Source organism: Podarcis pityusensis (assembly GCF_964106645.2).
Source record: "Podarcis pityusensis genome assembly, chromosome: 5".
Taxonomy (NCBI): Eukaryota; Metazoa; Chordata; class Lepidosauria; order Squamata; family Lacertidae; genus Podarcis; species Podarcis pityusensis.
Window position 1 is genome coordinate 40,264,191 of NC_138032.1, and position 27,124 is coordinate 40,291,314.

Consider the following 27,124-nt stretch of genomic DNA (forward strand, 5'->3'; position numbering starts at 1 on the left):
CAGCTTATCCGTTTTCAAACCCCATAACTCTTTTTGTAGAATAAAATTTCTGCCAAACTATTCATTGGAGTGGTCAGAGGTGTCAACAGGATTTTCTGGGCCAGTTACAGCAGTATTTACCCCCCATAACCTGCTTTCGCATAGGTTATTTTGGAAACATGGACTGTGTTGCAATAGATAAAGTCAGTAGAGGCAGAAAGAAAAAAAATCTTATTTGTATCTTTTGTACATTTCAGGAAGGACGTGGCTACTATGAACAGACAGGTGTGGGGCCCTTACCTATTGTGCTTTTCAACGGAATGCCCTTTCAAAAGGAACAACTAGATCCCGATGAACTAGAAACTGTGACAATGCATAAAATACTAGAAACCACCAGCTTTTTCCAGAGGGCTGTGTATTTGGTAAGCCATGTTGCTTGTAGTCTGGGATTTCAAAGACCTCTTCGGTGCTTAAAGATGATGGCTAAGAGTCAAAGAACTGTGCAGCTAGTTCTGTGCTTCTAAGCAGGCTGTAGGTTTACCTTTCCCAAATGGCAGCCCCCCATTGCCACAGAGGAAACTTCTATGTCACAGATCTGCTGTTCCAAGAAATGTAAAAATCCAAAGGGTTGCACATAAGAAGCATTTTAACATCTTGCAAAATATTGAAATTCTAATATGTCTTTAAATGACCTCTTTAAAGGGGAGGTTCTGAGAGAACAAGGAATAAAACTAAAATTTAAAAAAATTATTTGACTTCTCAATATTATTCTTATTTTCAGACCAGTTCCAAAACATGCTTTTTGTTTGTTTGAGGTTTTAGATTTGATTTTTTTCTTTCTTTTTCAGGGTGAATTATCAAATGATCAAGATGTGGTTGAATATATCATGAACCAGCCTAATGTTGTGCCAAGAATCAACTCACGGATCTTGATGTCTGACAGAGAGTACCTAGATTTAACCGCAACTAGTAAGGCACACTGCTGTTGAATCCATACAAAATTTTAATAACAACAACAATAACTTGTTAAGATCTGATTTGGACACTAGTTTGTACTCCCCCCCATTTCTGGCATGGCCACAAGCTGTTCAGAAATACCCACTTCCATGTTAAACTAAGTGTGCAGTTTGTTGTTTTGTCCAAACTTGGACAAACTGCAATTAGTTTAGACTGTGGTTGGTCAAGACAAATAAAAAATACAATTATTCTAATCTTAAAACAGAAGCAAATAAATGTTTCCAGTCTCCTTATGGATGTGGCAGAGTAGGAGGGGAGACGAAGGAATTCACTAGCTAAAGCCTCCTGCAGACAACACTGTATTCAAGCATTGTATTTAAATAATAACAAACAAACAAACAAACAATTTATTTATTTATTTATTCATACATACATACATACATACATACATACCCCACACATTTGGCTGGGTTTCCCTAGCCACTCTGGGCAGCTTCCAACAGATTAAAAACACACTAAAACATCAGTCATTTAAAAACCTCCCTGAACTGGGCTGCCTTCAGATGTCTTCTAAATGTCAGATAGTTGTTTATCTCTTTGACATCTGATGGGAGGGCGTTCCACAGGGCAGGTGCCGCTACTAAGAAGGCCCTCTGCCTGGTTCCCTGTAACTTGGCTTCTCGCAGTGAGGGAACTGCCAGAAGGCCCTTGGCGCTGGATCTCAGTGTCCAGGCAGAACGATGGGGGTGGAGATGCTCCTTCAGGTATACTGGTAAATGTTGTTTAAGAGTTTGAAAGTTTTCAGGCATTTTGTATTGGAGAAATACAAGGGCTCCGTACTTTTATTGGGTGGTTTTCTGCCCTTTCTCACTCCTAGCCCCGTTCCTTGACCTTGCAGCTGTTCTTGCCTATGCTTTATCATTCTTAGCCTTTGCTCATCTCTGTCCTTGTCCAAATTCTACGATGAATTATTTAGGAAGATGCCCTGTAGGAACATTTTATTGGGAATTTGCTACCAAAGAGGGTGATTTTCTTTTTAAAATAAAATTAATAGAATTTGATTTAAAGTGGTGATTGTTGATGAGTTAATATTTTTCTTGCAGATAATTTCTTTGTGGATGATTATGCTAGATTTACATTCATGGATTCCAAGCACAAGACAGCTGCTATAGCCAACAGCATGACCTACATGACCAAGAAAGGTACAATTATGGGAGTCCTGTCTCTTTCCCTTTTGTAGTCTGCACATGAATGTTTATTCTGCTACTTCTTTAGCCAGGGTTCCTTTTGCATTGTGAATCATAGCAAGGCATTTTAAAAATGTTTCTAATGATGCCATGTTACTGCTCCTTCTTTGTGCCAGTTGTAATCTCACTTTGCCCTCCAGTTTGATCCTTAAATGTATACCCAGTTTTATCTGATCAAGTTCTTCGGTTGTTCATAAAGGCTCCATAGATTTAGCATGTCATTATGGCTTTGCCATAATCTGAAGAACCAGGTACTGTAGAAGAAAACAGTACAGATTGGTTCATAATGTTAAAAAGTATTTGCATGGCATTTCTTTGGCCTGTCTAGCTTCCAGGCAGCATCATATTTTCTGTTGTCTTAATTGATTTCCTCTGCTAGGCTTGGTCTGTACTTGAAGCAGGGCAAGAGGTTCTTGCTCAGCCTGCTCCCTGATATGCTATTTTATTACTCACAGAGCGTATTTTCTACCACCTTGCAAAGCAGCCTTCTGTGCTGGCTGGGGCTAATGGAAATTATCATTTAAAACAGGCATGGCCAAACTTGGTCCTCTAGATGTTTTGGGACTACAACTCCCATCATCCCTAGCTAACAGGACCAGTAGTCAGGGATGATGGGAACTGTAGTCCCAAAACATCTGGAGGGCCAAGTTTGGCCATGCCTGATCTAAAACATCTGGAGCGCACCAGGTTGCAAAGACTTTCAGAGTCTCCTTTTCTCTTGCATTTGCTGTGTAGACCCAACAGTAGTCAAATGCTAGTCTTGTTTATTGGGAAATGTTAGCTTGGAACTTCACCATTTAATTTCACTTAGTTTATTAATGTATATGGATATATGAGCAATATGTTTCCTTATAGAAAATGGAAGTGTTAATTGCTTTTGAAAATAGCCCAATAGCAGCCAATGGTAGTTGGTAATTGCTGGGCTTAGAATAGTATTGCAGCTGTTGCTAAGACATTTTAAAACACACCCACCCACCCTAAAATCACTAATTCTTCACTTCGTTACCACATTTCTTATTTATTGCTTAACAATAAAAGACTACAAGTTGACTGAATATATGCCAAAGGAGCAAATAAGCTTAGGAGAAAAATGGGATGAAATATAGTGCTATTGCAATTCTGCATATATGTGTAAGTTATTACTTTGGGCTTTTATAGCCATTATGGGCTTTTTTTGGTTTGGATTTTCATATAAAATTGTCAAATCAAGGCTTTATTCTGATTTATTATGCCTTTGCAAACCATGCACAGCTTAGGTAATGAGTCTGGGAGAGAGGGGGGAGTCACATGCTCCCATCCTTAGCCCCTCTCTTCTGTCTCTCTGCTAAGGCCTATGTTGGCACCAACTTTAGCTACAGATAATGTGAACCAGAGACTGCTATTGACTGCGACTGAAGCCAATCTCAACAACCTGGTTAATATAAATCCTGAAAAAATTTCTCCTTGTTGTCCATAACTCTGGTGAAGTTGCAAGTAAGAGATGAAGAATTAGAGGAAGCTTAAATATGTCAAATTCTGTGTTGGATTGTGTCTGTGGGCTTCAGCAATTCTTCTGAAGAAACAGACTTCCCTGCTTCATTCTAGTGATGTACCACAAATATAGAACATGCTCCCTGTTTGATTTTGAACGGCACATGAAAACATTCTTGATCCTCTCTGGCTTTTGATGTAGGAGTATCTAATGTGTTTGTTTTGTAGTGTGTGTGTGTGGTTTTATTTAGTTCTCTTCTATAAGTCACTTTGAATATAACAGCTAAGGAAGGGCACTTGAGACATTCTACAAAAGCTTAGTTTGGGGATTTTGTTTTGGTAGATTTATCAGTGATTGACCAAGTCTTCTTGCCTGTCTAGGCTTTTAACACCAACAACTTAAAAAAGGGGTAAACTAAACATTTTATCCATCATTAAGGAACCCGCTCATTAAGACTCATTACTAGAGGTGCCCTTGGCCTCATCTTACAGTGGTTTTTTGAATTGTTTCGGATATTGAGCTCCAACTATCTAGGTGAAAACCTTGGAATAGTCTGACCAGCAAGCTGCAATCTAGAACCTTGTCCTACTTGGCAGGTTCTAATCTCCTCCAGTGGTGAAAATGTGGTTTTGGGTCCCCTTACACAGCCACAGTTAGGCAACAGCTAAAGCCTCCCTGGAACCTTTAGAGTCTAAAGTTTAGATCCTGGCAATTATGGGCAAGTTTAATGTGTATTGTCTAGGTATGGTGATAAGAGCAGATAGTAGCTGGGCAGCTAGCTCTAGGTTCGATTAAATGAGACAACCTGACTTCAGGCCTTGGTTTGTTACAGAAAATGTTCTTGTCACACTAGTGGATCATCTTTGTTGCAAGGTAGCATGGGGCACTGTGCGCCTGTTCATTTTCCAGTACCCCTCAATGACTTAATATCAACCATGCTATCCTCCTGGTGGGATTGGAAATGCAGGACACACTACTTTTACAGTCCCACTTAGCCTGTTGGGTAGTTCTCAGAAGGCAGTGCTGGGGAGCGCTTATGGGAGTTACCCTTTGGGATGGGATAGGGTTCTATTCTGTCACCCATGCTTTTTGATAACTACATAAAATCAGTGTGAGAAATGTGGTAGAGATTTTGACTTCAGTATCTTCAGTATACAGTATGCATCTTGCACAGGGGTTATAGAGCGTATACGCAAAAACGTGTATAGTCAAACCATCCCCTTGGAACTGCCCCTGCACAAGCAATCTTACCTTCTAGAGCAGGGGTAGGCAACCTAGGGCCTGGGGGCCAGTTGTGGCCCAGTTGCCTTCTCAGTAAGCCCTGTTATTGATAATTAACACCTGCCATTATGATTCACTCCTTGTGACTAGAGCTGTCTTTGGAAACTGGGGGTATTTGGAAAATCATGTGTCATATAGGATCTTGTCAGGTGTATCAACTAGGCTTCAGTGTGAAGAGGACAAGGCATGACAGATCCATTTCATTTGGAAGGGGTGCATGACTTCTGAAAATTAGAGAAATACTAGAGATGTTGTGGTTTCCTATTGCTGGAAATGAATTAATTCATAGTTGCCTCTGACATTAGTCACTGTTTACAAGGGTCATGCATACCCTGCTGTGGCTGTTGGGTACTTGCAAGGTCTATTCTGTAAACTAATTATATCTTTTCCCACTCTTTCCTGTTTTACTTCTGTCAGGCATGTCCTCCAAGGAAATTTATGGTAATGAGCTTGAGTGCATTTCTTTCCTTTTTTGCATTACTAATTTAAATACATTAAATCATGCTCAGAGCCCTTAGTTATTGACCTTAGAATCTGTAGGGAATGAAAAATAGATGCATGTTTTAAAATATTTCCAGAAATATAATTTGAGTCCACATTAAAAAGTTTTGTTTATTTGCTAACAGGAAAACTTAAGTTGCTTAAATATTCTTTGATAAAAAGAATAAAAATCTTAAATGAATAGCTAAATAAACCCCAGATAATAAACAGAATTATGCATGTGCCTTATTTTGTGTACCTTAAAAGATAAACTTAATTTTAACAGAGATATATATACACATGCTGTTACCCTTGATAAATACTAATACCATTGGGATCTTTTTGTATCTTGCCTGAATGACTTTTCGAAACGCTGCATGTGCCCAGGTTGAAATGGAAATGCACATTATGATATTATCAACTTCAATTTTCTTTCTTGAATGTGTTGTTGTTCCTTTTACAGATGATTCTTTTGTTAGACCAGTGACTTTCTGGATTGTGGGAGACTTTGACAAGCCATCTGGAAGACAGCTTTTGTATGATGCTATCAAACACCAGGTATGTAGCGGCCTTTGTTGAAGAAGGGAAGGAAGGGAAGCAGTATTGTCAGTATACCTGGGGAACTGAGCTACACCACCTGATTGTTTTTTGTGCCTTTGAGGGACAGGTATGACTATTTGCTAGGCTCTCTGTTTTTAAAGGAAGAGTAACCAATTGTTCTTTCATACCACCATGCCTTGCTGCACCCTAAGATCTGAGTACTGGGGAGGAGCAAGCCATAATCCTTGGCTTAGCATTATGTTTCAGCTTTGTTTTCTCGTAGCAAAGAAAAATAGATAAGCTGAGAACAAACTTTTATTTATCGTGGTTTGTTTGCACAAACCCTCGTTCAACTATAGTGCTAAGCCCAGGGATGATGGTTTGTTTCTACCCAGCACAAGCAGGAAGCAGGCGTAATCAACTTTCCTCTACATTTAAACACTGGCCTTCGGTGGTTGTACAAACTGTGTTCTAATGCACATTTTGTTTTTATGCAGAAATCCAGTAACCATGTCCGAATTGGCGTGATCAGCAACCCCAGTGAAGACCCAACCAGCAACAACACAATCATTGCTAGGGCTATATGGGCAGCCTTACAGACGCAAACATCTAACAATGCCAAGAACTTCATCACAAAATTAGCCAAGGAAGAGAATGCAAAGATGCTGGAGGCTGGAGCTGATATTACGGAATTTGCTGTTGGAGTAAGTACAAGCTGGCTTTTGCTGTGAGGTGGTACACTAGTAAAATGGAGCAGCAGTACCCATTTCTTTTTTTAATTTACAGCTTTCCTGTCTTGTCTCTGAACTTACTTTTACTCAGGGTCTCTTTTCTTTCAGGGTATGGATATTGATATTTTCAAGGAAGCCTTTGACTCTCCTAAAGTGGATTTTGTTCTTTCACATACCATGTACTCCAGGGATGTTCTTAAACTGAAAAAAGGGCAGAGGGCAGTGATCAGCAATGGCAGGGTAAGCTGGATTCCCCCCCCCCCCCCGCAAAGAGCTGTTTCACTTCCAGGAAACTGTTTCAACATGCTTAGCCCGCCTAATTCTCCACACTTGAGGCAGTTGAGAATTTTAACTTTGCATATTAGTCAATAAAAATAATGGGATCCAGTCTTATGATTTGAGATGTGTTTGAAAATTAGTTGGAGCTGAAAATTACCAGTACATGATAGGTCTTTGTTTAGGGTGGCATTAATAGCTGGGTTCACTTTCATTGAGCTACTTCCCATATAATTTTTAAAGTCCTGTAATGGAAGGCCCAAAAAAGGTTGAATGTTGTATTACATAGAAGTGTATGATTTCATACTTTGGGAAATGAACAGAATTTTCCATATATTTGAGTAATGTATCTTGGAGCCTGGAATTTTATTGTTTACACCTGTTTATCCTAATAAGCCCCGTGTGTGTGTGTGTGTGTGTGTGTGTGTGTGAAAGCCACCTTGAATAATTAACAGCAGCATTCAGCTTCTCAGAATGAAACACTTTCCCACAGCAGTCCTCTGGGAATGCATAACTAATGGATCCAAAGAGCACTTTGGTGGCTGTTCTAATGTACTGCATTTGTCTTAGTGGTAAGAATAAAAAAGGCAGCAGTGTCAATTATAAGCAGTCTATTTTGCTTTCCCTGAAATTCGGTTTTTCTTAACTGATTGGCAGTGAAATGGTTTTGATCATAAGAAAATTTGCTTCCTTGCCATATTTATATAATACTTTTCAGTTTAACAAAGCCCCCAGGGCTTCTGACAATATCTGTACTAAAAAAAAAACTTTTGCAAAAAACAACAACCAACCAGATGATAAATAAGAATGCATTATCTGTAACTGCTGTTTTAAAACAGCTGCACTGGCTGCCAGTTAGTTTTTGGGACCAATTTGAGGTGCTCATGTTAGTGTTTAAAACCTTAAATGACTTAGGCCCCAAATGTTTGAGAAACCACCTCATTTCCTGTGGACTTTCTTGGATGTTAAGATCAGCAGAGGGGGCCCTCTTGGTACCTCTGCCTCCTCAGACGTTTGGCAGGGAGTAAGACAAAGATGGCCTGGGAGAGGGCGTTCTCTGTGACAGCCCTGAGTTGTAGAATTCCCTCCCCACAGAGGTGTGTCTTGTCATCTCTGGCCTTCAACACTTGAGATGTGTGTTTTCAGCATCCATTCTATCCATGTGACTATAATTTGTTTTAAGCCTTTTTAATACTGAATTTTAAATTGTTGTAACCCATCCCAGACCTGCTGGTGAAGAGTGTGTAATAAATTTAATAATAGTAGCAGTAGCAGGAGTAGTAGTAGTAGTAGTAGTAGTAGTAGTAGTAGTAGAAAAGCACAAATATGCTTCTCGCAGGAGCGCATTACAGAGCCTTTGAGGCAGCACCAAAATGGCCCTGTCTTGTGTGAACACTTCACTTTCATGAAGTGAAAGCAAGACCTCAGATGTTGACCTCATTGGGAAGGTTCATATGGTAGGAAGCAATTGACACAGTTGCTCGTGCAACGACGGACAGTGTGAACTTTCGAAGTAGTGAATATTTGACTGGTTAAATTCTGAACAGTAATATGAGTTGGATTACTGTGTGCATCACAGGGGGTGAGTAATTATGGTCCCGCCACAGTTTTCTTCACTTTCCTTGACCGTCTTACTGCTCTAATGCAACCTAATTTTCCATTTTATCTTTAGATCATTGGGCCATTGGAAGATGGTGAGCTTTTTAACCAGGATGACTTTCACTTGCTGGAGAATATTATTTTAAAGACTTCTGGGCAGAAAATAAAATCTCATGTTCAGGAGCTAGGAGTGGAGGAAGATCTGTAAGTAAAAATGAGCCAATGACAGTTTGAAAATTGGGGATTCCATTTGTTCATTTGATTTCTATAAGTAGGAACAGAGTAGATGAGGGAGATTCTTTTTATTTTTGTACTAGTACAAAATATCAGTTTTTAGGTTCCAAGTAAGTTCTCATAATGGGTTGGATTCTATGAACCGAGGACAGACTTCCTCTTGCAGAACAGGGCCTTTCTGCCTTTCCCCTCCCAAGCTGTACTTGAAGACTGGGAAACCTTCAGGTGGGGTTTGCAGCGTTGGAGGGGGGGAGGTTTATATTCACAGAAGTAGGCTACTCTTGTGCAAGTACAAAGGCAGGGTCATGCTATTTGTGCATGACACTGCTGGATCCAAACGAGTTACTATTTTATCTTTTGCTAAAGCATCTAGTGTGTCTTTGGCTTCCATATTAAAAATATCACTTGATTAGGCCATTTTAGCATGGAAAACAAATATTTGAGCAGATGGAATTTGTCTCTGTAGTGCAAGTGATCTTGTAATGAAGGTGGATGCTCTTCTGTCTGCTCAGCCAAAAGGAGAGGCAAGAATTGAATACCACTTCTTTGAGGACCGATACAGGTAAATATATGGATATAGATATTCTGCTTTTATGTATATGGGTTATGTAAATTGCTTTATAATCTTCAAAAAGCTTCACATTAACTTGGGGGTTTTTTTATTTGCTAGAATTAGAGAATGCTAATACATCATTTGGGATGTAAGACTAAATAGGAAATTGATTGCTTCTTCCTATGCATTGACAATTCAATCTCTGTTTATAGAAGGCATTGATGAATATATTATGCACTTCTTGGTGGGAGTGCGGGTAGGCGTTGCTTATATTTCTCTCATGTGCTAAAACATAACATGCAAATGTCAGTTTGTATTTTTTTCTTTTTCTTTAGCGCAATTAAATTAAGACCAAAGGAAGGAGAGACGTATTTTGACGTTGTGGCTGTTGTAGACCCTGCTACCAGAGATGCACAAAGACTTGCTCCACTACTAATGGTGTGAATATATTATTAGTTTGCAGTATAACCAGTAGCTGAAGAATGTTCCATAAAATACCAAACATTACCTTTCTTAATCTTGATATATAAGGTTGTTTTCATCACTCTTGAAAACACATTGCCTTTTGTGTAAAGCTTAATATCCGGAACTTAAGTTGTTTTACATTGGAAAGTAATTATTATCAATATGGAGAAGACTAAAACATTTAAGGTGGTTATTTAAATAAAATATAACCTGTTTAATGGGAACCTCAGCTCATCATGTAAGAAGATTTTCTGTTTCTCCCCTCTAATCTCTTCCTTTTAAAAATCAATCCTTCTAACCTTTCTTTTTCATCCCAAATTGTTTCTAAATAACCTTAGTGTAGCTGCTGCACAGAAAGTTATCTGAGCATTTCAGCTTTAGCTAGCCAGTAGAAAGAGACAAGTTTGCAGATATAGGATAGGTAGGGCATTGCAAGAAATGTACACAATTAGCTGTGAATTTAACTTTCTATGTCCCTTGTTTTGTTTTAAGGTATTGAACAAACTAATAAACATGAACCTCAGAGTTTTTATGAATTGCCAGTCCAAACTCTCTGACATGCCTTTGAAAAGGTGAGGAATGGCTAAATTTATAAAATGTAATTAAGTGGGAAGCAAAACTACACTGCTTATTTAAAAATACTGAAAGTTTGCCTATTGATGCTACTGTTAGAAAACTGTAGATTCAAACTGTGTGGGCAGGGCTGTGTGAGCTTCAAGAGAGTTAATGTGTGATTTCCATATCAGAAGGAATATTGCCTCCACGTAAATCTTGTTTTGTGGTCTTAGGCTTCATTACAGTGATAAAAGCCATCCTATGTTCTGTCAGCTTTGTAGTGGATTTGCAGAAATTGCGAAAATTAATCTGTTGTAATTTAGGTTCATGCAGTGGGGGTAGGGACTTTTCTCTTCAGGTTGCAGTTTTTTGTGCACAATGGAATGCCAGTGGAGGGTCCACTGACCTTCAGGATGGCATTTCAGGAGACACATGAGGCTGCTGAAAGAGAGTGAAGTTTCTGACTCATTTCGGTCTTCTATTTTCTGTTGCTTTGGTGGTGTTGCTAACATAGGAATTCAATTCTCTATTTTATGCCCCAGTCATTGTTTTGTTTTTAATAGAAGCACAGAAAGGTGCAGAAAGGAATGAGTAATATGAGAGGAGCATAGTTTTTTAAAATGCTTGGCTTGAGTTTTGTTAGGAAAAGGAAAAGCTGAGGCACATCTTCAAGCACCAGAACCTAGAAGGTTGTTTGCTTGTGGGGTTCCAACAGTATGCTTTTTCAAAGCCGTGTATCTTAAATGCTAGGCATGCAGAGGCTATCAAGGTTACAGATTTGAAAGGCATAACATAAAGACAATTGACTGTGACACCTGCAGGGTTTGAGATTAAAACATTCTGATACTTGTCATTTTAAATTTTTAGTTTTTATCGCTACGTTTTGGAGCCAGAAATAACTTTCAGTGCAGAGAAACTCTTCGTTCCTGGCCCAGTAGCCAAATTCTTGGATATGCCCCAGTCCCCCTTGTTTACTTTGAATCTAAACACGCCTGAGAGCTGGATGGTGGAGTCTGTAAGGACACCATATGATCTTGACAACATTTATTTAGCGGAGGTAAGTCCAGTCAATGTGTGTGTCCCAATCTGAAGAGGAGGGTTCATTTCAGAATTTATAATACTACTACTAGTAATTATAATAAATAAAAATATTTATACCCCATGCATCTGGCTGGGTTGCAGACAAAACCATTTAACCAACTTTAGCCTTTATTTCAGGTTAAAACTGCTCTGATTAACTGGTGCGGCTAAATTTGGAGAGCAAACTGCACAAACACACTCCTCCCTTTGCCAAATGTTGTTTGTTTGTTTGTTTCAGGGCAGACCACTGTGCCTTGCCTGATAGCAGCAAGAACCACAAGCAACTGAAGCCAGTTGTGCTCAGTTGAAATCAGTGCAGATCATTTTCTTGCATGAGGTTTCCCCACCATGCATATGGGAGTTCTTATTAATAAGCAATTTTGCTGCTGTTGTATTACTTTTAAGACAGGGGTGGGGGCCCTGGGGACCTCCAGGTGCTCTTGGACTTTATCTGCCACCAGCCTCAGCTTTTACCTTGTTATGTCTTTTGACTGCTTAAAAAGTGTGTTTTCCTTTTCCCAGGTGGAGAGTGTTGTGGCAGCTGAGTATGAGTTAGAGCACCTCCTTTTGGAAGGGCACTGCTATGATATCACGACAGGGCAGCCCCCGCGAGGGCTCCAGTTCACACTGGGAACATCAACAAACCCCGTGGTTGTCGACACCATTGTTATGGCCAATTTAGTAAGCAACTATTTTCCTCACTGAATTAAAGTGGAAAACCTGTTGAAACAGATCTGAGTGCTCCAATTGGCCACTCAAGTGACTTATGCTTTTAATATGGGAAGAGGCAAGCCTAAATTTTCTGGTGTTGGAAGTGCCTAATTCCTAAGGTCTAACTTGAACGCAGAGTTAACAGAGCATCTTTTCTGATTGTGCGTTGGCCATCATATTCTTGAGAGCTTGTTTGCTGTGTAACCACTGCTAATTAAGGGAAGCATTTTATTCTCTCTTATCTTGATGTGATGCTCAGTACTAAGCAAGTTATCTATCACTGGTATTTGTCTTTTCTCTTTTTCCTTCACAGGGCTACTTCCAGCTGAAAGCCAATCCTGGTTCCTGGTTTCTGAGACTTAGAAAAGGAAGGTCTGATGATATCTACAGAATTTACAGGTGAGGTGGTAAAAAGCATTACTCTTGGGTTTGTATGTTTTTGGTTAAAATCCATTTGGGCTAGTATGGTCTTTCAGCATGGCATTGGTTGTGTTGAGCAGGGTTTTTTTCTCTCTTACTTGGCAATACACATGAGTTCACATCTGGGTTCTCTTCACCTCCCTCAGCTAACAAATTAGGAATTGTGTGAAATGTGTTTCATGTTTTCAGTTTATATTTCTTTCTGAAATACTTGAGAGGCGTACTGTGAAGGAAAAGCATTGTTTAATATAGGTCCATGATGAAAACTAGGAAAGAATTAGCAGAACTAGTAACAAAGCAGCACTCCTCCTACAGTGATTATTGAGCTAATTTAATTTAATTATTCTGATCAATTTTAGCCACGATGGTACAGATTCTCCACCAGATGCCAGCGATGTTGTTGTTGTTATCAACAACTTCAAGAGCAAAATTATTAAAGTGAAGGTGAGTTTGAAAAGGACACAATAAAAGTAGTAATTACAGCAACATTTGTTTAAATGCACACACACACTCACCGCATATTTATAAAAAATATGACAGTGTTTGCCCTCCTATAGAGGGCTTTCTGGACAAAACAGAGAAATGCAATCCTTTAAAGTTTCGGGTAAGTTAGGAGATGGGACAACATCTGAATAATCATCCAAGCTGCATAATGCAATACCTTTTACTAGAATTTATACTTCCCAGCTTATGAGAAGAGTAAAAGGAAGCTTCATTTGGCTCCTTATGTGTCTATTAGGTAGGAGCATCTGCCCTACAAATGCTCTCCCAGCTCACAGAATTGGATGCTGATGTGGAGAAGGAGTCACTGGAAACAAACTTTTCACACATCCCATGAACAGGAGAGAGTAGGGAAAGATGCAACCTTAAGGGTGGCTTATATGTATAGAACTATACACTGCATATCCTAGAACATATTTAATAACCTTTTGTGTTTGAATATAGTTGCCAAACCTGCATTTCTGAGTTTACTTGTATACATCAAGGATGGGGAGACTGTGGCCCTCCAGGTGATGGCTTCCAACTCCCTTCAGCCCGAGCTGGTCAGGGATGAAAGGCTCTGCAGTCCTGGAGGTCACAGGTTCCCCACCCCTGACATATATTAAAGAGGAAGTGCGCCCACCTTTTCTTCTAGTATTTCTCACCATGTGAGGTAATCTGGAAGTGATATTGTAGGAGATGCAGTTTACTCGAATTGAATGTTTCACCTTTCCTTCAAGCCAAAGAGCTAGCTGGAATTTCACTTTGAGATTTCTTAGTCAAACATATCTCCCTGCCCCTCAAGGTGTCATTGTGTACAATTTGCTTGGTAGTTCCAATTGGGGGGAAAACACAAAATGTATCTAGCCAGATGGTGTTTCAAAAGAAGCTTTTAGTAAGAAGCTTAAGCTAATTCACTGTTCTTTCTTCACAGGTTCAGAAGAAATTGGATATGCTGAATGAAGATTTGCTAAGTGATGGAACAAACGAAAACGAATCTGGATTTTGGGAATCTCTTAAATGGTGAGCATGGCTATCTTGTACCTCACTGCCCTTCAGGTTTGCTAACCTGAAAGATTCCTTGATCCTTGTAGCTGCTACAAAATACATATAATCCTGATGTGTATTGTTATAATTAAATACCATATCACTAAATTTAGAGTACTTTTTAATTTTTTTATTAAGAATGACTTGATGCCATCCTTTCATAGGAGTAGGTATTGATTTGCCACTAAATCAAGTGTGAATAAATTTGAGAAGAGTTGTAATGCTGTCTGCAGAATAGTTCGTTGTTTTTTAAGCAAGTCTGATTAACGTTTGGTGGCAGGAGCTTCCATTGGAAAGTTCTATGAGATCAACACATTTGTTTTTGAATGGAATGTTTCACATTCAAAAGAGGCTGGATTTTCTGTCTTTAGGTTTCCCATCTTGAGGTTATGATAATATAAAGCACCCCACGCAGACAGGCAATGCCTGCTACAGTCCCAACAAGTGTTGGTTAGGTGGAGAATATAGAGTGGAAGTGTAAACCTGGCTGTCTTATGTGACATTGCAGTATAAACATTGCTCTTTCCCCCCCTCCTTCCTTTTTAAGGGGCTTCACGGGCGGACAGAAGAAAGAAGAGGTGAAGCAGGAAAAGGATGATGTGATCAACATATTTTCTGTGGCATCAGGGCATCTATATGAGAGATTTCTCCGGTTAGTCTAGAATCAGTAGTGCATAACTCAAATTGAGACCCTTCGGGTCTCTTCCAACTCTATGGTTCTGTGTACCTGGAATATAAGACCATTTATGTAAAAACCTTGTGGTCGTCCCCCCATATGAATATAGCCATAATGCAGCACCAAAAAAAACCCCCATAACTTGCCTTATGGTATGTATTATTAAGATACAATTTTTCAGTTGGTCAAAGTATGCTGATATAGCAAGGGTCATATAATATTGATCTTCTCGTGGTGCCATCAGTAATTTCATGAATACAAATTGCCTGAAGGAGTGAGATGTGAGAGGAGGACACTGTAGGCTGCTAATTTGGGTTAGCTCTAGATTTATTTATTTATTTTAAATCAGCTTTGCCTGTCTATTGCCTTAACAGGATAATGATGCTATCTGTGCTGAAACACACACAAACTCCAGTGAAGTTCTGGTTCCTGAAGAACTATTTGTCACCTACGTTTAAGGTTTGTTGTAAGAACTTGCTTCATATTTTCTTTGTTGGAAGCCCGAAGCTTCACAGCCACTCTCCCTCTGCTATGTCTGTTTCTGTGTATCTTCAGCTACTTGCACATGCACCTTTATCATTGAGAGATTAGTAGTAGTAATTTTATTTATTAAATTTCTTAAGTTATTTTCTCAAAAACAAGACCCCAACCAACTTAGAAAACATTTAAAATATACAAGAGACAATAGATGCTTGCCGTTTTGTTTATATCCTGCTCTTCCTCCCAAAGCAGCCCAGAGTGGCATCATCTAATAATATGACTACTAAATATCTGGTTCCTTTAAGGTTTTTATTGGGTTTTGTTTTTGTGTTTCTATCAGCATAAAGTACTTTAAATATCATTTTGTATCAGAAACTGTTGGTACCACAAAGCATTATTTTGTTCCAGGAATTCATCCCATATATGGCTGAAAAATACAATTTCCAGTATGAACTAGTCCAGTACAAATGGCCACGATGGCTTCACCAGCAAACAGAGAAGCAGCGCATCATCTGGGGTTACAAAATTCTTTTTCTGGATGTGCTGTTCCCCCTTGCTGTTGATAAATTCCTGTTTGTAGATGCTGACCAGGTAAGTGGTCTTCAAGCTTCAAAAATTACCGGGTCAGTGCCATACATCTTTGCTGGCATGTGCAAGAGGGTACTCTCAGAAAAGTGCAGTAAAATGGAGAAATTTGCAGCCAGGGAATAAATGCTCTGGGAGGCAAAACACAGCAAGTCTTGTGCCTTCTGCAGATGTTAGGCCTATCCCATATTTCTACTACACCTGCTTGTTGCTGATTGCTCTTTCTCTCCACCCAGAGCCCATGTTAGGATGGTGGAAGGAGGGCTGTACAGTTCCCAGGAGGAGGGAAGGAAGAGTTCCTTGTCATCTTGGGTCATGTTCAGTACAGAGGAACAGAGGGCAGATCCTGATTTGGTAAAGCGGGTCTGGCGTTGTTCCCATCTATGGCAATGGCCTTGGTAGTGGAGATGAGAGTGAAGTTGAGAAGCCAGGACTGTCATGTGTGTGTCACCTGTCAGTCTTGACGGGCCTTTAGTTAATAACTCTCATGACTTTTGGAGGTTGTAGTCCCACATTCTCAGCAGAACTGAAATTGAAAGTGGGGTATGAACGACTTTTCTTTAGATTGTGCGTACAGACCTCAAGGAGCTAAGAGACTTCAACTTGGACGGGGCCCCTTACGGTTACACACCATTCTGTGAAAGTCGCAGAGAAATGGACGGATACAGATTCTGGAAGTCAGGATACTGGGCAAGTCACTTGGCAGGAAGAAAATACCACATCAGGTGATAGATGTTTGTTGTTCCTGATACTGTGCTGCTGTTTGCTTCTGCTTTTTTTTATAGTACTACTTGAAAGCGCTGCATCATCCAACTGCTGCTGTCTAGTGATGGTGACATGGTGTTGAAAACGTGTTTGTGTGTAGGATTTGTGCCTCTTGTATTGGAAGTTCCATCACAAAATGAAGAGTGTCCATTTGACATTTTAGACAATAGTAGTCTATTTCTTGTATGCTTTCCTTTTATAGACACAAAATCTTCATTGTCATAGGTTAATTTATCACAAGACATATGGGTTTGCCTTTGACAGGTAGCAGTCAGTGAAACAGTTGCTCTCTTTGTTCTTAGTGCTCTCTATGTTGTGGATTTGAAGAAGTTCCGGAAGATAGCTGCTGGGGATCGGCTTAGAGGACAATATCAAGGCCTGAGCCAGGATCCCAACAGTCTCTCCAACCTTGATCAGGTACTTGTTATGCTTTCATTACAGTTTTGTGTTTTTAAAAATAATTTTAAACAACTTAATTTTTAAGGCATCTGCAGAATTCTATCTTTTGGGAAGCTGCAGGGTCAGCACATAGGTACCGTATTTTTCGCTCTAAGACGCACCAGACCACAAGATGCACCTAGTTTTTGGAGGAGGAAAACAAGAAAAAAAATATTCTGAATCTCAGAAGCCAGAGCAGCAAGAGGGATCGCTGCGCAGTGAAAGCAGCAATCCCTCTTGCTGTTCTGGCTTCTGGGATAGCTGTGCAGCCTGCATTCGCTCCATAAGACGCACACACATTTCCTCTTACTTTTTAGGAGGGAAAAAGTGAGTCTTATAGAGCAAAAAATACGGTAATTAAGATGGGTGCTTGATGATGGGAGGACATATATTGAGGTTGGAATGGAGGCAAAAGAGGACACATAAAGCACTAGTGGCAGGTGAATGGCCAAGTGGAACTCAATATCCATAAACTGAAGGGACCTTCTGTGGCATGTAGGCTCTAGGACTGGTGTGAGAACCAAGTGTATCAGTTGTGGGACAGGAGGAAACGTGGTCACTTAGATAGAACTAGAGCTCTTTGCTTTTAAAAGCCAATAATTTATGGTTTGATAGTTGCCAGGCTTGAAAAAGAAAAACAGCTAGATACTGTGGGCTTACAAATTCTCATTCTGTCCAATGTCTTCATGTTGTTATAACTGTAATCCATCATTCTTGTCTCTTCTTCATGAATCTTTTATGGTCTGAAAACCACATGGGGTGATCTCAGCTAGATTTGTGTTCCAGCGTATAATTTTTTTTTGTCATGTTTTTGCTGTTAAAGTTTGGAGGGCTGTTTGTTTGTGTTCATGCTTGCTTTTCCAGGATTTCTTGTACCCGCACTATTCTTAGTTTTCATATGATTACTGGGTTAAAAGAACTGCAATTTTGTTTTCCTTCCAACAGGACTTGCCAAACAACATGATCCATCAGGTGCCCATTAAATCACTCCCGCAAGAGTGGCTTTGGTGTGAAACGTGGTGCGATGATGCTTCGAAGAAAAGAGCAAAAACCATTGATCTGGTAAGACTCCTTTGTACACAACAAAGCAGGAAGGGGCACGTGCCACATTTCAGTAAGATTTCAATGTGTTTAAATTCTATAATTTTATCACAGCAGTAAGGATACTTTCTCTAGCTTTCCTGCTTTCATACTTTTTCAAAGAAAAACTTCATCAGTTAAATAAGGGGGGGTGTTGTGTTCAGATTTTGCATTCCCAGGAGGTAATTTAATCTCCAAAGACTGGCCTGGGGACCAAAAGCATCAACTGTGACCTCTTAGTAAAGTTGTTGCCTTCAGGCAGTGAGTGCTTCACAATTGTGGACCATATGCAACCTGGCATAGCAATGCATATGTATGAAACTATGTTCAGGGATCTCAGACCCATCCCCTAAATTTTGTGGAATTCTACAGTGTTTAAATTGGAAAAACTGCAACCGTTGTTAGTGGCCTGGTTCGCGTATCACATTAGACCATATTTAAATACAAGCTATGGTTTAATTTAGTAACAAAGGTTTGTTTGGAAAGAAACAAACCACAAGCTCAAGCCCAGACTCTGACTTGCTTCCCAGCACACCAGGTATTCCTATTAAACCATAGTTTGCTTTAACTATGGTTTTAACGTGGCATGTGAATCAGACTAATAACAGTGAAATTAAAATAGAATGAGCAGCATAGTTTCACTGTCCAATCATATTCAGGGCTTGAGCTACACAGGCACTGTTCAGTAAGTTTTCCCTGTATGTATGAAAGGCCACAGATTTATTGGCAATGGCTTATGTGTTGTGTTGTGTTGCAGTGCAATAACCCAATGACCAAAGAGCCAAAGCTGCAGGCGGCGATGAGAATCGTCCCTGAGTGGCAGGACTACGATCAAGAAATTAAGCAGCTTTTTAGGCGTTTCCACGAAGAAAAAGAATCGGGAGCGCTTTTTGAGACAAATGAAACTAAACCACAAAGTCGAGAAGGTAATTGGTTTCCCTCACACTGCTTTTAAGATGCAGCTGTTACCTGTACACTGAGGTCAGGTGTGCCTGCTGATGGAGTTGTCTGCCCGTTTCCTAAGACACAAAAGCTCAAATTGGACCATTTTAAGGCATAAATGCAGAAAATATACTATAGTGAGCCATTTAAACTTCAGCCTGTGATAACTGACTATGCAGGTTTTATTGTGCCAAAGGTGAGGCATCTGCACTAGAAGAAATGGTAGTCAGTCCCTCAGTTATTTTGACCTTTGGAAAATCAGTATATTAAATGCTTTTTTAAAAGTGGTTCTAAAGTCATGGTTATGCAACATTCATACATATTCCCCCTCTCCACTTCTCTTCCACAGAAATGGCAGCGCATGTGGAATTATGATCTATGGTGACCCACCATGTGAGACTATTTCATAGACAATTTTTCTATCAAATGCTAGTTTTTTCTAGTATGTTTGCAAGACTGCTAAGAAAAACTGAAGGGGACGGTGACAAGCTGTATTACACATGATTCAAATTTGATTTTGGCTGATGGAATAGAATCTGGATGATTGGGATTAGCGGAACTATCTTTCTTTACGCCTGCAAGAGATGGAGGAGCCCACAGAGGAATATAGAATTTTGGAAATGATTGATGTATGCTGAAAAGCATCAAGTCTCTTCATCTATTTTTTGGCTACTGCACCACTGGACATTGAGATTCTGGGTCACCTCTGCTTTTCTCAGGAGCCCAGAGGAAAGGTACTACTCTTAGAGGGTAAAACCTTGAGAATACACAGGCACTTCCCTCCTTTGTGGATTGAGGTAGGGCCAACTCTTTCAGGTTTGAACAGGGCTTGTTATCATGCCTTGAATCGAATTACACAGGTATAGATGTCAAACGGATTCAGGTTTTTTTTCAAAAAAAAAATACACCTTCAGTTCTGGAAGAACTACAGTTCCTTCTATTTAAAATGCATTGTGAATAACTCATTCATTGTAAGGCAAAATTTCAAAGCAACCCACCCAACTTCAAGAAATATACATTACAAATGAATGCATATTTTAATGAAGCAAACTGTGTGTGGCATCTAATACTTTTTTCATTGCAGACCTAAGAGAGTTGTTATTGAAGACTGCAAAATTAGTAGGGCATTAAGACTTCTGTGAATTTGTGGCTCTCATGAATGTACTTTTGTTTATGCAAATCTGTGGAAGCTTTATGATTTTGTAAGTTTCATAAGTTTATTTTCCCTCAAACACAAGAGTGATTTCAGGTCAAAAAAGCCTTAGAGTTCCTATATCTTACACTCTAATCCTTCTCTCGTGGGCTCCATGCCCTTCCTAATTGCTTCATTTCAGTTTTTCCTTAAATGCTTCTTACTATAATATGTCAGTCTTCTCTTGCTTTCACACTTTCCAAATTCTGTTCTGGCCAGGTTTCCAGCTGCGGAAAACATTTCCCTCTAGAAAACTGACCTTTGAAGGAGATAACCGACCTTGTACTTTACTCTGTTTTCTATCTCCAATAACTCTCCCTCCACCGCCACAATCTCCATTTCATATGAAGTAGGCAAGTCTGGCACAAAAGCACCACATTTGAGATGTACTAAACAGCCGCTTGTGATTGTAAAATCTTGTCAAATCACCTCAGAAAGTATCAAACCAGGTCATTCTTTTAACTTCACTAAGGGCAGAAGCTCCTCTTCCCTGACTGGCCCTGTCTCATAGCAAGGAAGCAGGGTGTTTTTCAGAGTTCTTTCATCTTCTGTCTTCGGATTTCACTTTTTTCACTTTTTCCTTGAGTATTTGCTATTGTTCCCCCCACTATTTCAGTGTGACCAGATAGTTGGGGAAGGGAAATTATATTGTCTGTATCAATACGTTTTCTGAAAATAAATGGGACAAGGAGGGAGATGCCTCCAAAAGGGAACAGGGGCTGTCTCTCCTCCCCTGCCTCCCAGGAGCTGCCTAAGACATCTAACCTGCAAAAGGTGAGGGCTGGCCAGAAACACCCAAGGCCAATAGGGTAGACAGCCCTCTGGATGCCCAGAATTCATGCTTTTCTTTTGTTTTAACCCATCTCTCTTTTTTTAATCCAGAGTCCAAAGGACAATCTTTACACAAGTGGGGATATGCAGGAGCAGAAATATCCCTAGGGTAAGGCTCCCAAAGTGGTGGGCCACAGCCTTGAGGAACATGGACCCTCTCCAATATCTTCTACCCAAATGTCATGCTGCATGCCCTTTTCTGGGCTGTTTCCAAAAGATTGACCAGTGAGCAGGGCTTCGTTGAGAGAACAGACTTTAATGAGCCTTCACTGACTGGGTGAAAGAATTATCTGTCCATTGATAATGGAGAAAGAAGTTCTTCAGGTTCTCCACATTGGGGTGAGGGTGGAGGACTTAAGCAGTAAATATAGAGTGCTTCTCATGTAGCCTGTAATGTAGGATGGACCTAAATCTCGCCTTCAGCATAGAGCTGCTTATCGCAGTTTCGTGAAGGTCAAAATAGTTTCACCACCACACCAGACACTCTCTACACAACATGGATACTATGTCACCTTGCTGCCAAATGCCTTTCTGATTGATACCCGACCATGCACATCACAAAGTGTGTGGAACGTAAGTGGCCAGGCTTAGGTGTATCCAACTTTCAGTGGAGGTAATTCAGCTGGTACACAAATGACTAGATGTAGTGCTAAATTTATGGAAACACCAGGAGGGCTGATTGTAAAGGAACACATTTACCTTCTGAAATATGGTGTACATGATCCAGTGTGAAGATTTGCAGATGCTCTAGTCAGGGTGATATGCCAAACCCTCTAGTTGTGAGCAATTATTTAATTATAGAAGAAATGTGTAATTTTCTAGCTATTGAATGAGCTAGGGGTGACATGATTTCAACAAGAACAGAATTGAACTGCATTTTCTTGACATATGCGCCACCAATAGAGCATAAAGTATAGCACTTACTGTGCTATTTTAAAGGCAGGCACTTGGAAAGCTATTTATTAAACTTGCTGCAGCTATTGAGACATCTTTATATGCTTGCTTAGCTTCATAAAGAGGATTTTTTAAAGTTCAGTGTGAAATGTTTTCCAGTTGTGTATGAAGGTTGTGTTAGCATTCCAGAAAATTGAAGTAGAAAAATAAGGAAATGGAAACCAATTTTTTTTAAACTGCCATTTCTTTAGGATTGGCAGTTTGATTCTCTCCCCCACCCCCTTATTTAACATTCATTTGCCCCCAGTTTGGGTGGTGATCAAGCAACAATGCTCTGTCTTTAGACTTGTGGGTTCTGAAGCTCCTTAAGAGATAACTCCTCTGTCAGGTTTCACAACTTGAACAAAGGAAAAAGAAAATGAAAGAGGCTGCTGATGCAGTTGCCTCTTCCATGTTCTCTCTGCTTCCTCTGCAGCACATGGGATCTGTGGCAACTGAAAGGTAGCAGACATTCATATTTGCTCAGATTCACAGCCACCTCGATGTCCCATTATAAGACTGCAGTTCAACAGAAAGTGTCTCTGTTCACCATCCGTGCATTATGACGCTATATGAAGAGGGCTCTCCCCAAATGAGGGAACTTCCTTCACCTAAAGACTTTGGAGAACACAAAGTTCCAGCCTCTGCCAGTCAGTGCAGAACACAAATATTCAGGCTGACTTACAGATAAAATCTGTTTTATTTTTACATAATTACACACATTAAACCTCAGTGCTTAACTAAATCTAAATCTAAAGCATTGCCTGAAAAATAACCGTAGCAGATTTCCTATGAAATGCTTACCTTATCTGTATTTGTTGGCTCCTTATCAAGGTTACTGCATCCTGACAACTGGCTGAAGGGGGAACCTAGGTGCTTAACTAGTAAGGGATTCCGGGGATATCTGGTGTGCAGGGTGGTAGTGAGGGAAGCTGATAAAGGATCCACATAAGGTCATTGCTTTTCATGCTCAATTTCTCTCCCTTAAGTATGGAGGGAGTATGCCTTAAGTATGCCCATCAGGAGGCCCACAAAGCTAAGGGACCTAGATGGCTGTATTAAGCAATTTGGTTTACAGTAGTTACACAGCTTATGGTGGTCATGTCCCTGCACAAACCACTCTCTTCTAAAAGGATGGCACTGCTGGGTTACTTGGGCTATAAGTACATTACTATTTATATTGGCTTATTTATAGGCTTCCCTATCAGACCTGGAAAAACGGCACTAGTAATAATTAAATCACACTGGTTGAAGAATAATGCTGGCTTACAAAAGCACTACAGAACCTTCATTGTACAGAATACTGTAAGCACAAATAGACAGGTCCCTATTTGTACTTTTAATGTCCTTGAGACTTAAATATCAAGCTGGCTTTGTAAACTCTGTTTTGAAGATTGCCTGTGTTGAAGTAATTTCTGCTCTTCTCTTTCCCCTGCCCACCCCAAATAAATTTCAGCAGTTCCTTTTCTCTCTCCCCCACCCTTTCTTTTTAAAGCATGAAAGTCAGAGATGGAAGTAATTGTTAGCTAGCTGTTGAGCTTAAAATGGGAATGAGCAAAGGGGTTTTTTGCGGCATTTATGTACCTTTTTCTCTTTCAGCTGTGTCCCCATTCAATAATAATGTGCTGAGTGAAGCTCCTCATATCTGTTGATGTACAAAATGTTCAGTACCTTCAGAATGTTACCAGGTTATAATTTATCCTCCCAGGTCTGCTAAACACAATAAAGCCATTTTCATTGTTCCTCTTTAACAAATGTTGTTCTGATTTATTGGGTTCTGATAATGTACTACGTTTGGGGTCTGCAGAATTTACAGAATTTAACTATCTGAGAAAGGCTTGCAGTGTGTCAGGGTTTTCTGGTAGCCGCTGAAAAGTGGTATGAGGTATTCCAGTAGTTAAAATGTTGCCCTTCCCACTGTATCAAAGGAACCTGGCCATTCAGGTGAGACGTTTTATTTGTTTTTTGTCCTTGCTGTGTCATGGGCTCAGGGTGAATGCATAACTCAGACTACTATTTAAATGAATAAATGACTTGACAGAACACATGAGAGCAGGTTTCAAAAGATGGAATATAACCATAAAAGAGCAGAGATAAATATTTTAGAATTTACACTTGTACCCAGTTCTTGCAGGGAACTGAAAAGTATCATGGAGTTTCCCATTCAGCAATTATAATAAAATATTAAAGGTGTTGGGTTACCTGTTCTTCATTACATTGCCCAATATTGCATGCTCTGTTAATGATTTGTAGCCAGGATCTAGTTCTCATGTTAATAAGCATGTGTACATTTGCAAATTGCATCCATGTTATACAAATGCCACTCCTACTGCTACCTTTTCAGAGAGAGTATGTGTAGGCAGAAAATGTCAGCTCCCAGCCCTAGATATCCAACCAAACAAAGGTAACTAACTATATGCAGTGTATTCTGTCAGACGAAGAGTTTACACAATGTAGTGCTCATGTCCAAGATAGGCTTTAACTAAATGTTTCACTTTTATTACCCAGTTGGGATAGATTACCCAGTTGCCAGTATATTAACTAAAATATAGTTAACTGTAAGCTGAAACCATAAACTATTAAAGTACACTGGTAAGTCTGTTCTCCTGCTCTATTTAGTCAAGGGTTGGAAGCACTGCTGATTATTCATTTGGAGTTTTAAATACTGCAGAGCAGGAAATAAGTGTTTCTATTGCTCTGTTTTCCAGACACCAGTATTTAAGCAGTGGCATCTTAACAGCTAGCCTGGGAATCTTCCAGTTTCCTGCATATAGATCCAAAGAAACGGGGGTGTATATGGCCAATTTTGGGGGAATTTCTGTCTTTTAGTAGGTCCATTATTATCGAGTATTTAGGTCCATTTTCCAAGTTGCAGAGCTAGACCCATCATGTACAGGTTATGTGACTTAATATGCTCTCCATCTGGTTTGTGCCAGCTTGCTGATCTTTCCTGACTTGCTGATAAGCACACCCGAGTCCCAGCTGCATGCCAGAGGCTTATGGAACAATCTGTTCAATTATCTCCAGTGAGACAATCAAAACTGTTTTGGACTTCTCTGGGGCTTAGCACTGAGCAGGACAGAAACATCTTTAGGCAGGCATTTCGCTCTACACACCAGGGGCCGCTGTGGGCATAGAAGAGCAGGGAGAAGGACACAGGCTTAGCAACACCTCAATGAGTTTCTGCTCATCGGAATACAGTATTGTCCATGGTGACTGTAGGTGGAGCACTTGCACTGTTGAACCGGGAATTCCCAGCAGTGTTTTGAAATTGGGAGACACATTTGTTCCATGTGGTTTGAAATGACATTTCAGTTAGGAGAATTAACAGAGAAGAAAGGCAAATGGCGCTTAGTGATCTCTATTAAAATTAGGCCTCGGTACAGGAAATGCACAGTTCTTGCGTTTCTGCATGCACCCCTAGAATGGTCTATGAAGGTTTGCTGCATATTGGTCTTTAAATCAAGAGCAGCTACTACTATGCAAGGTGAGAGAGTGCAAGCACAAATACCAAATTCATAAAAATGAGGATGTGCAGCATAACCACTGCCTCATAAACAGCTTTGGGTTACATTCCTGATCTTGAACATCCAGAGTTAATACAAAGTTTTGAATTAGTTGAGGGCAAACAAGCGGAAGCTTAATCCAGATAAGACAAAGATGCTGGTGATCTAGAAGTAAGTATATGGCCTATTTTGGAGGAGTTTGTGCTCCCCCTTAAAAACCAGGTAGGATTCAGCCTTTTCGTAAATAGCTGTGTAATCTAGCTACCCCACCCTTTCTTCAAGAAGCTCAGGTTCTCATCGCCTCCCTACAATGAACCACCTTGAGATCTACAGATGAAGGGTGGTATATAAATTTAATATATAAAAAATAAAATAAGTAAATGCCAATGAATGTGTTCCTCTGATGAGCAGCAACCATCTAGGGTAGTATAATTCACACCTGACACCTGACAGTTATGGGTTAACTGATTTGGCAAAGCTTTCCCTTTGGGGATTTTAAAGTGTTTCTGCTAATACATTTCATTTTTTCTTTTTTTGCATTCAGCCTCTCAGACACTTTATTTTCCTGTGGTAACGCCAACAGTGTAGAATACCCTTGCCAAAAAGATATTCTGGAATGTCCTTCAAACATTTCCTAAAAACCCAATTGTCTCCCCAGGCCTATTTTGGAAGTTTGAGAGTCTTATCCTGTTCAGCAACTGACTTGTTTTAAATTATGGGTCTTAAATGTACTGTGTTGTTTCAATTTTAAGCCAAACCTGAATATAGGTTGCACCCCTATAATGAGGTATTTTTAAATGGAACACACCCACCCACCCACCCACCCATAAATCTCTGGTAGCATCCAGTGTTTTTTATAATCTTAAAATCACATGCAACCTCTAGACTTATCTCACAATGAATAACTCACTGAGCAACCAGCAGCACCTTGTCAAGAAGCATGGGTGACCCTTTTACAAAAACTACCAAAATGCTGCACAATTCCTGAGGTCACCACTTCTCTATCTATAAAAAAATGCAATTATACAAGCCAGATTATTTTGGGGGTGGGGGTGGGGGGAGTGTGGCTCATTTTTCAGAACAATGTATGCATGTGATCTTTTAATTGTATTTTAATTGCATTTTTGGCATTTTGATTTTATAAATTTATGTAGACTAGTTAGGGATTTCTGCCAGAAATGTTTAGCGGCAAGTACATTTTTCAAATAAGATAAATAAATAACCCTTAATCATTTTACTCCTCATCAGATGTAATATATCTGAAGTAGGAATTATTCCTTGTCTTTCCCTCCTCATGCTCCCATTTCGTGGTCAGTCTTTTCATTTTGGGCATATGTGAGACTGCCACAAAGCAAACAAGGTGTGGCGGAAATGTTAGGTTGCAGGGGTGTCTGTTGAATCATATAATGCTTTGCTCAAAGGTAAGCCCCAAACTGTTCCATGGCGCTTACTTGTCAGTAAGTGGGGCTGCGATTACAGCCTTAGTCTGTTCTGCTAGCTCAAGAGGCGATGCAGAAGGCCTTCTGCACTCACCCTTGACTATAACAGAATAATAAATGTCCCTGTTCCCTTTATGGTGTTGATCAAAGC

The 27,124-nt window shown here is 39.9% G+C and overlaps 1 protein-coding gene across 2 annotated transcripts in view; it reads left to right on the forward strand.

The window, feature by feature from the left end:
* The window catches only part of UGGT1 (UDP-glucose glycoprotein glucosyltransferase 1), a 38,448-nt gene extending 18,103 nt beyond the window's left edge, over positions 1–20,345 (forward strand). Inside the window, exons 18-41 of one of the 2 annotated variants that reach the window (XM_081008401.1) lie at positions 237–401; positions 828–948; positions 2,040–2,138; positions 5,353–5,376; positions 5,879–5,973; positions 6,453–6,659; positions 6,795–6,926; positions 8,635–8,765; positions 9,262–9,357; positions 9,684–9,786; positions 10,306–10,385; positions 11,236–11,425; positions 11,971–12,129; positions 12,473–12,558; positions 12,939–13,023; positions 13,994–14,082; positions 14,654–14,758; positions 15,157–15,241; positions 15,671–15,853; positions 16,412–16,572; positions 16,915–17,029; positions 17,996–18,112; positions 18,888–19,056; positions 19,422–20,345. In XM_081008401.1, coding sequence (XP_080864527.1) covers positions 237–401; positions 828–948; positions 2,040–2,138; positions 5,353–5,376; positions 5,879–5,973; positions 6,453–6,659; positions 6,795–6,926; positions 8,635–8,765; positions 9,262–9,357; positions 9,684–9,786; positions 10,306–10,385; positions 11,236–11,425; positions 11,971–12,129; positions 12,473–12,558; positions 12,939–13,023; positions 13,994–14,082; positions 14,654–14,758; positions 15,157–15,241; positions 15,671–15,853; positions 16,412–16,572; positions 16,915–17,029; positions 17,996–18,112; positions 18,888–19,056; positions 19,422–19,447 — 2,823 coding nt within the window. In that variant the 3' untranslated portion in view covers positions 19,448–20,345. The remainder of the gene's footprint in view (positions 1–236; positions 402–827; positions 949–2,039; positions 2,139–5,352; positions 5,377–5,878; positions 5,974–6,452; positions 6,660–6,794; positions 6,927–8,634; positions 8,766–9,261; positions 9,358–9,683; positions 9,787–10,305; positions 10,386–11,235; positions 11,426–11,970; positions 12,130–12,472; positions 12,559–12,938; positions 13,024–13,993; positions 14,083–14,653; positions 14,759–15,156; positions 15,242–15,670; positions 15,854–16,411; positions 16,573–16,914; positions 17,030–17,995; positions 18,113–18,887; positions 19,057–19,421) is intronic. The other variant, XM_081008400.1, reaches the window with a different exon arrangement.
* The last annotated feature ends 6,779 nt before the right edge of the window (positions 20,346–27,124 follow it).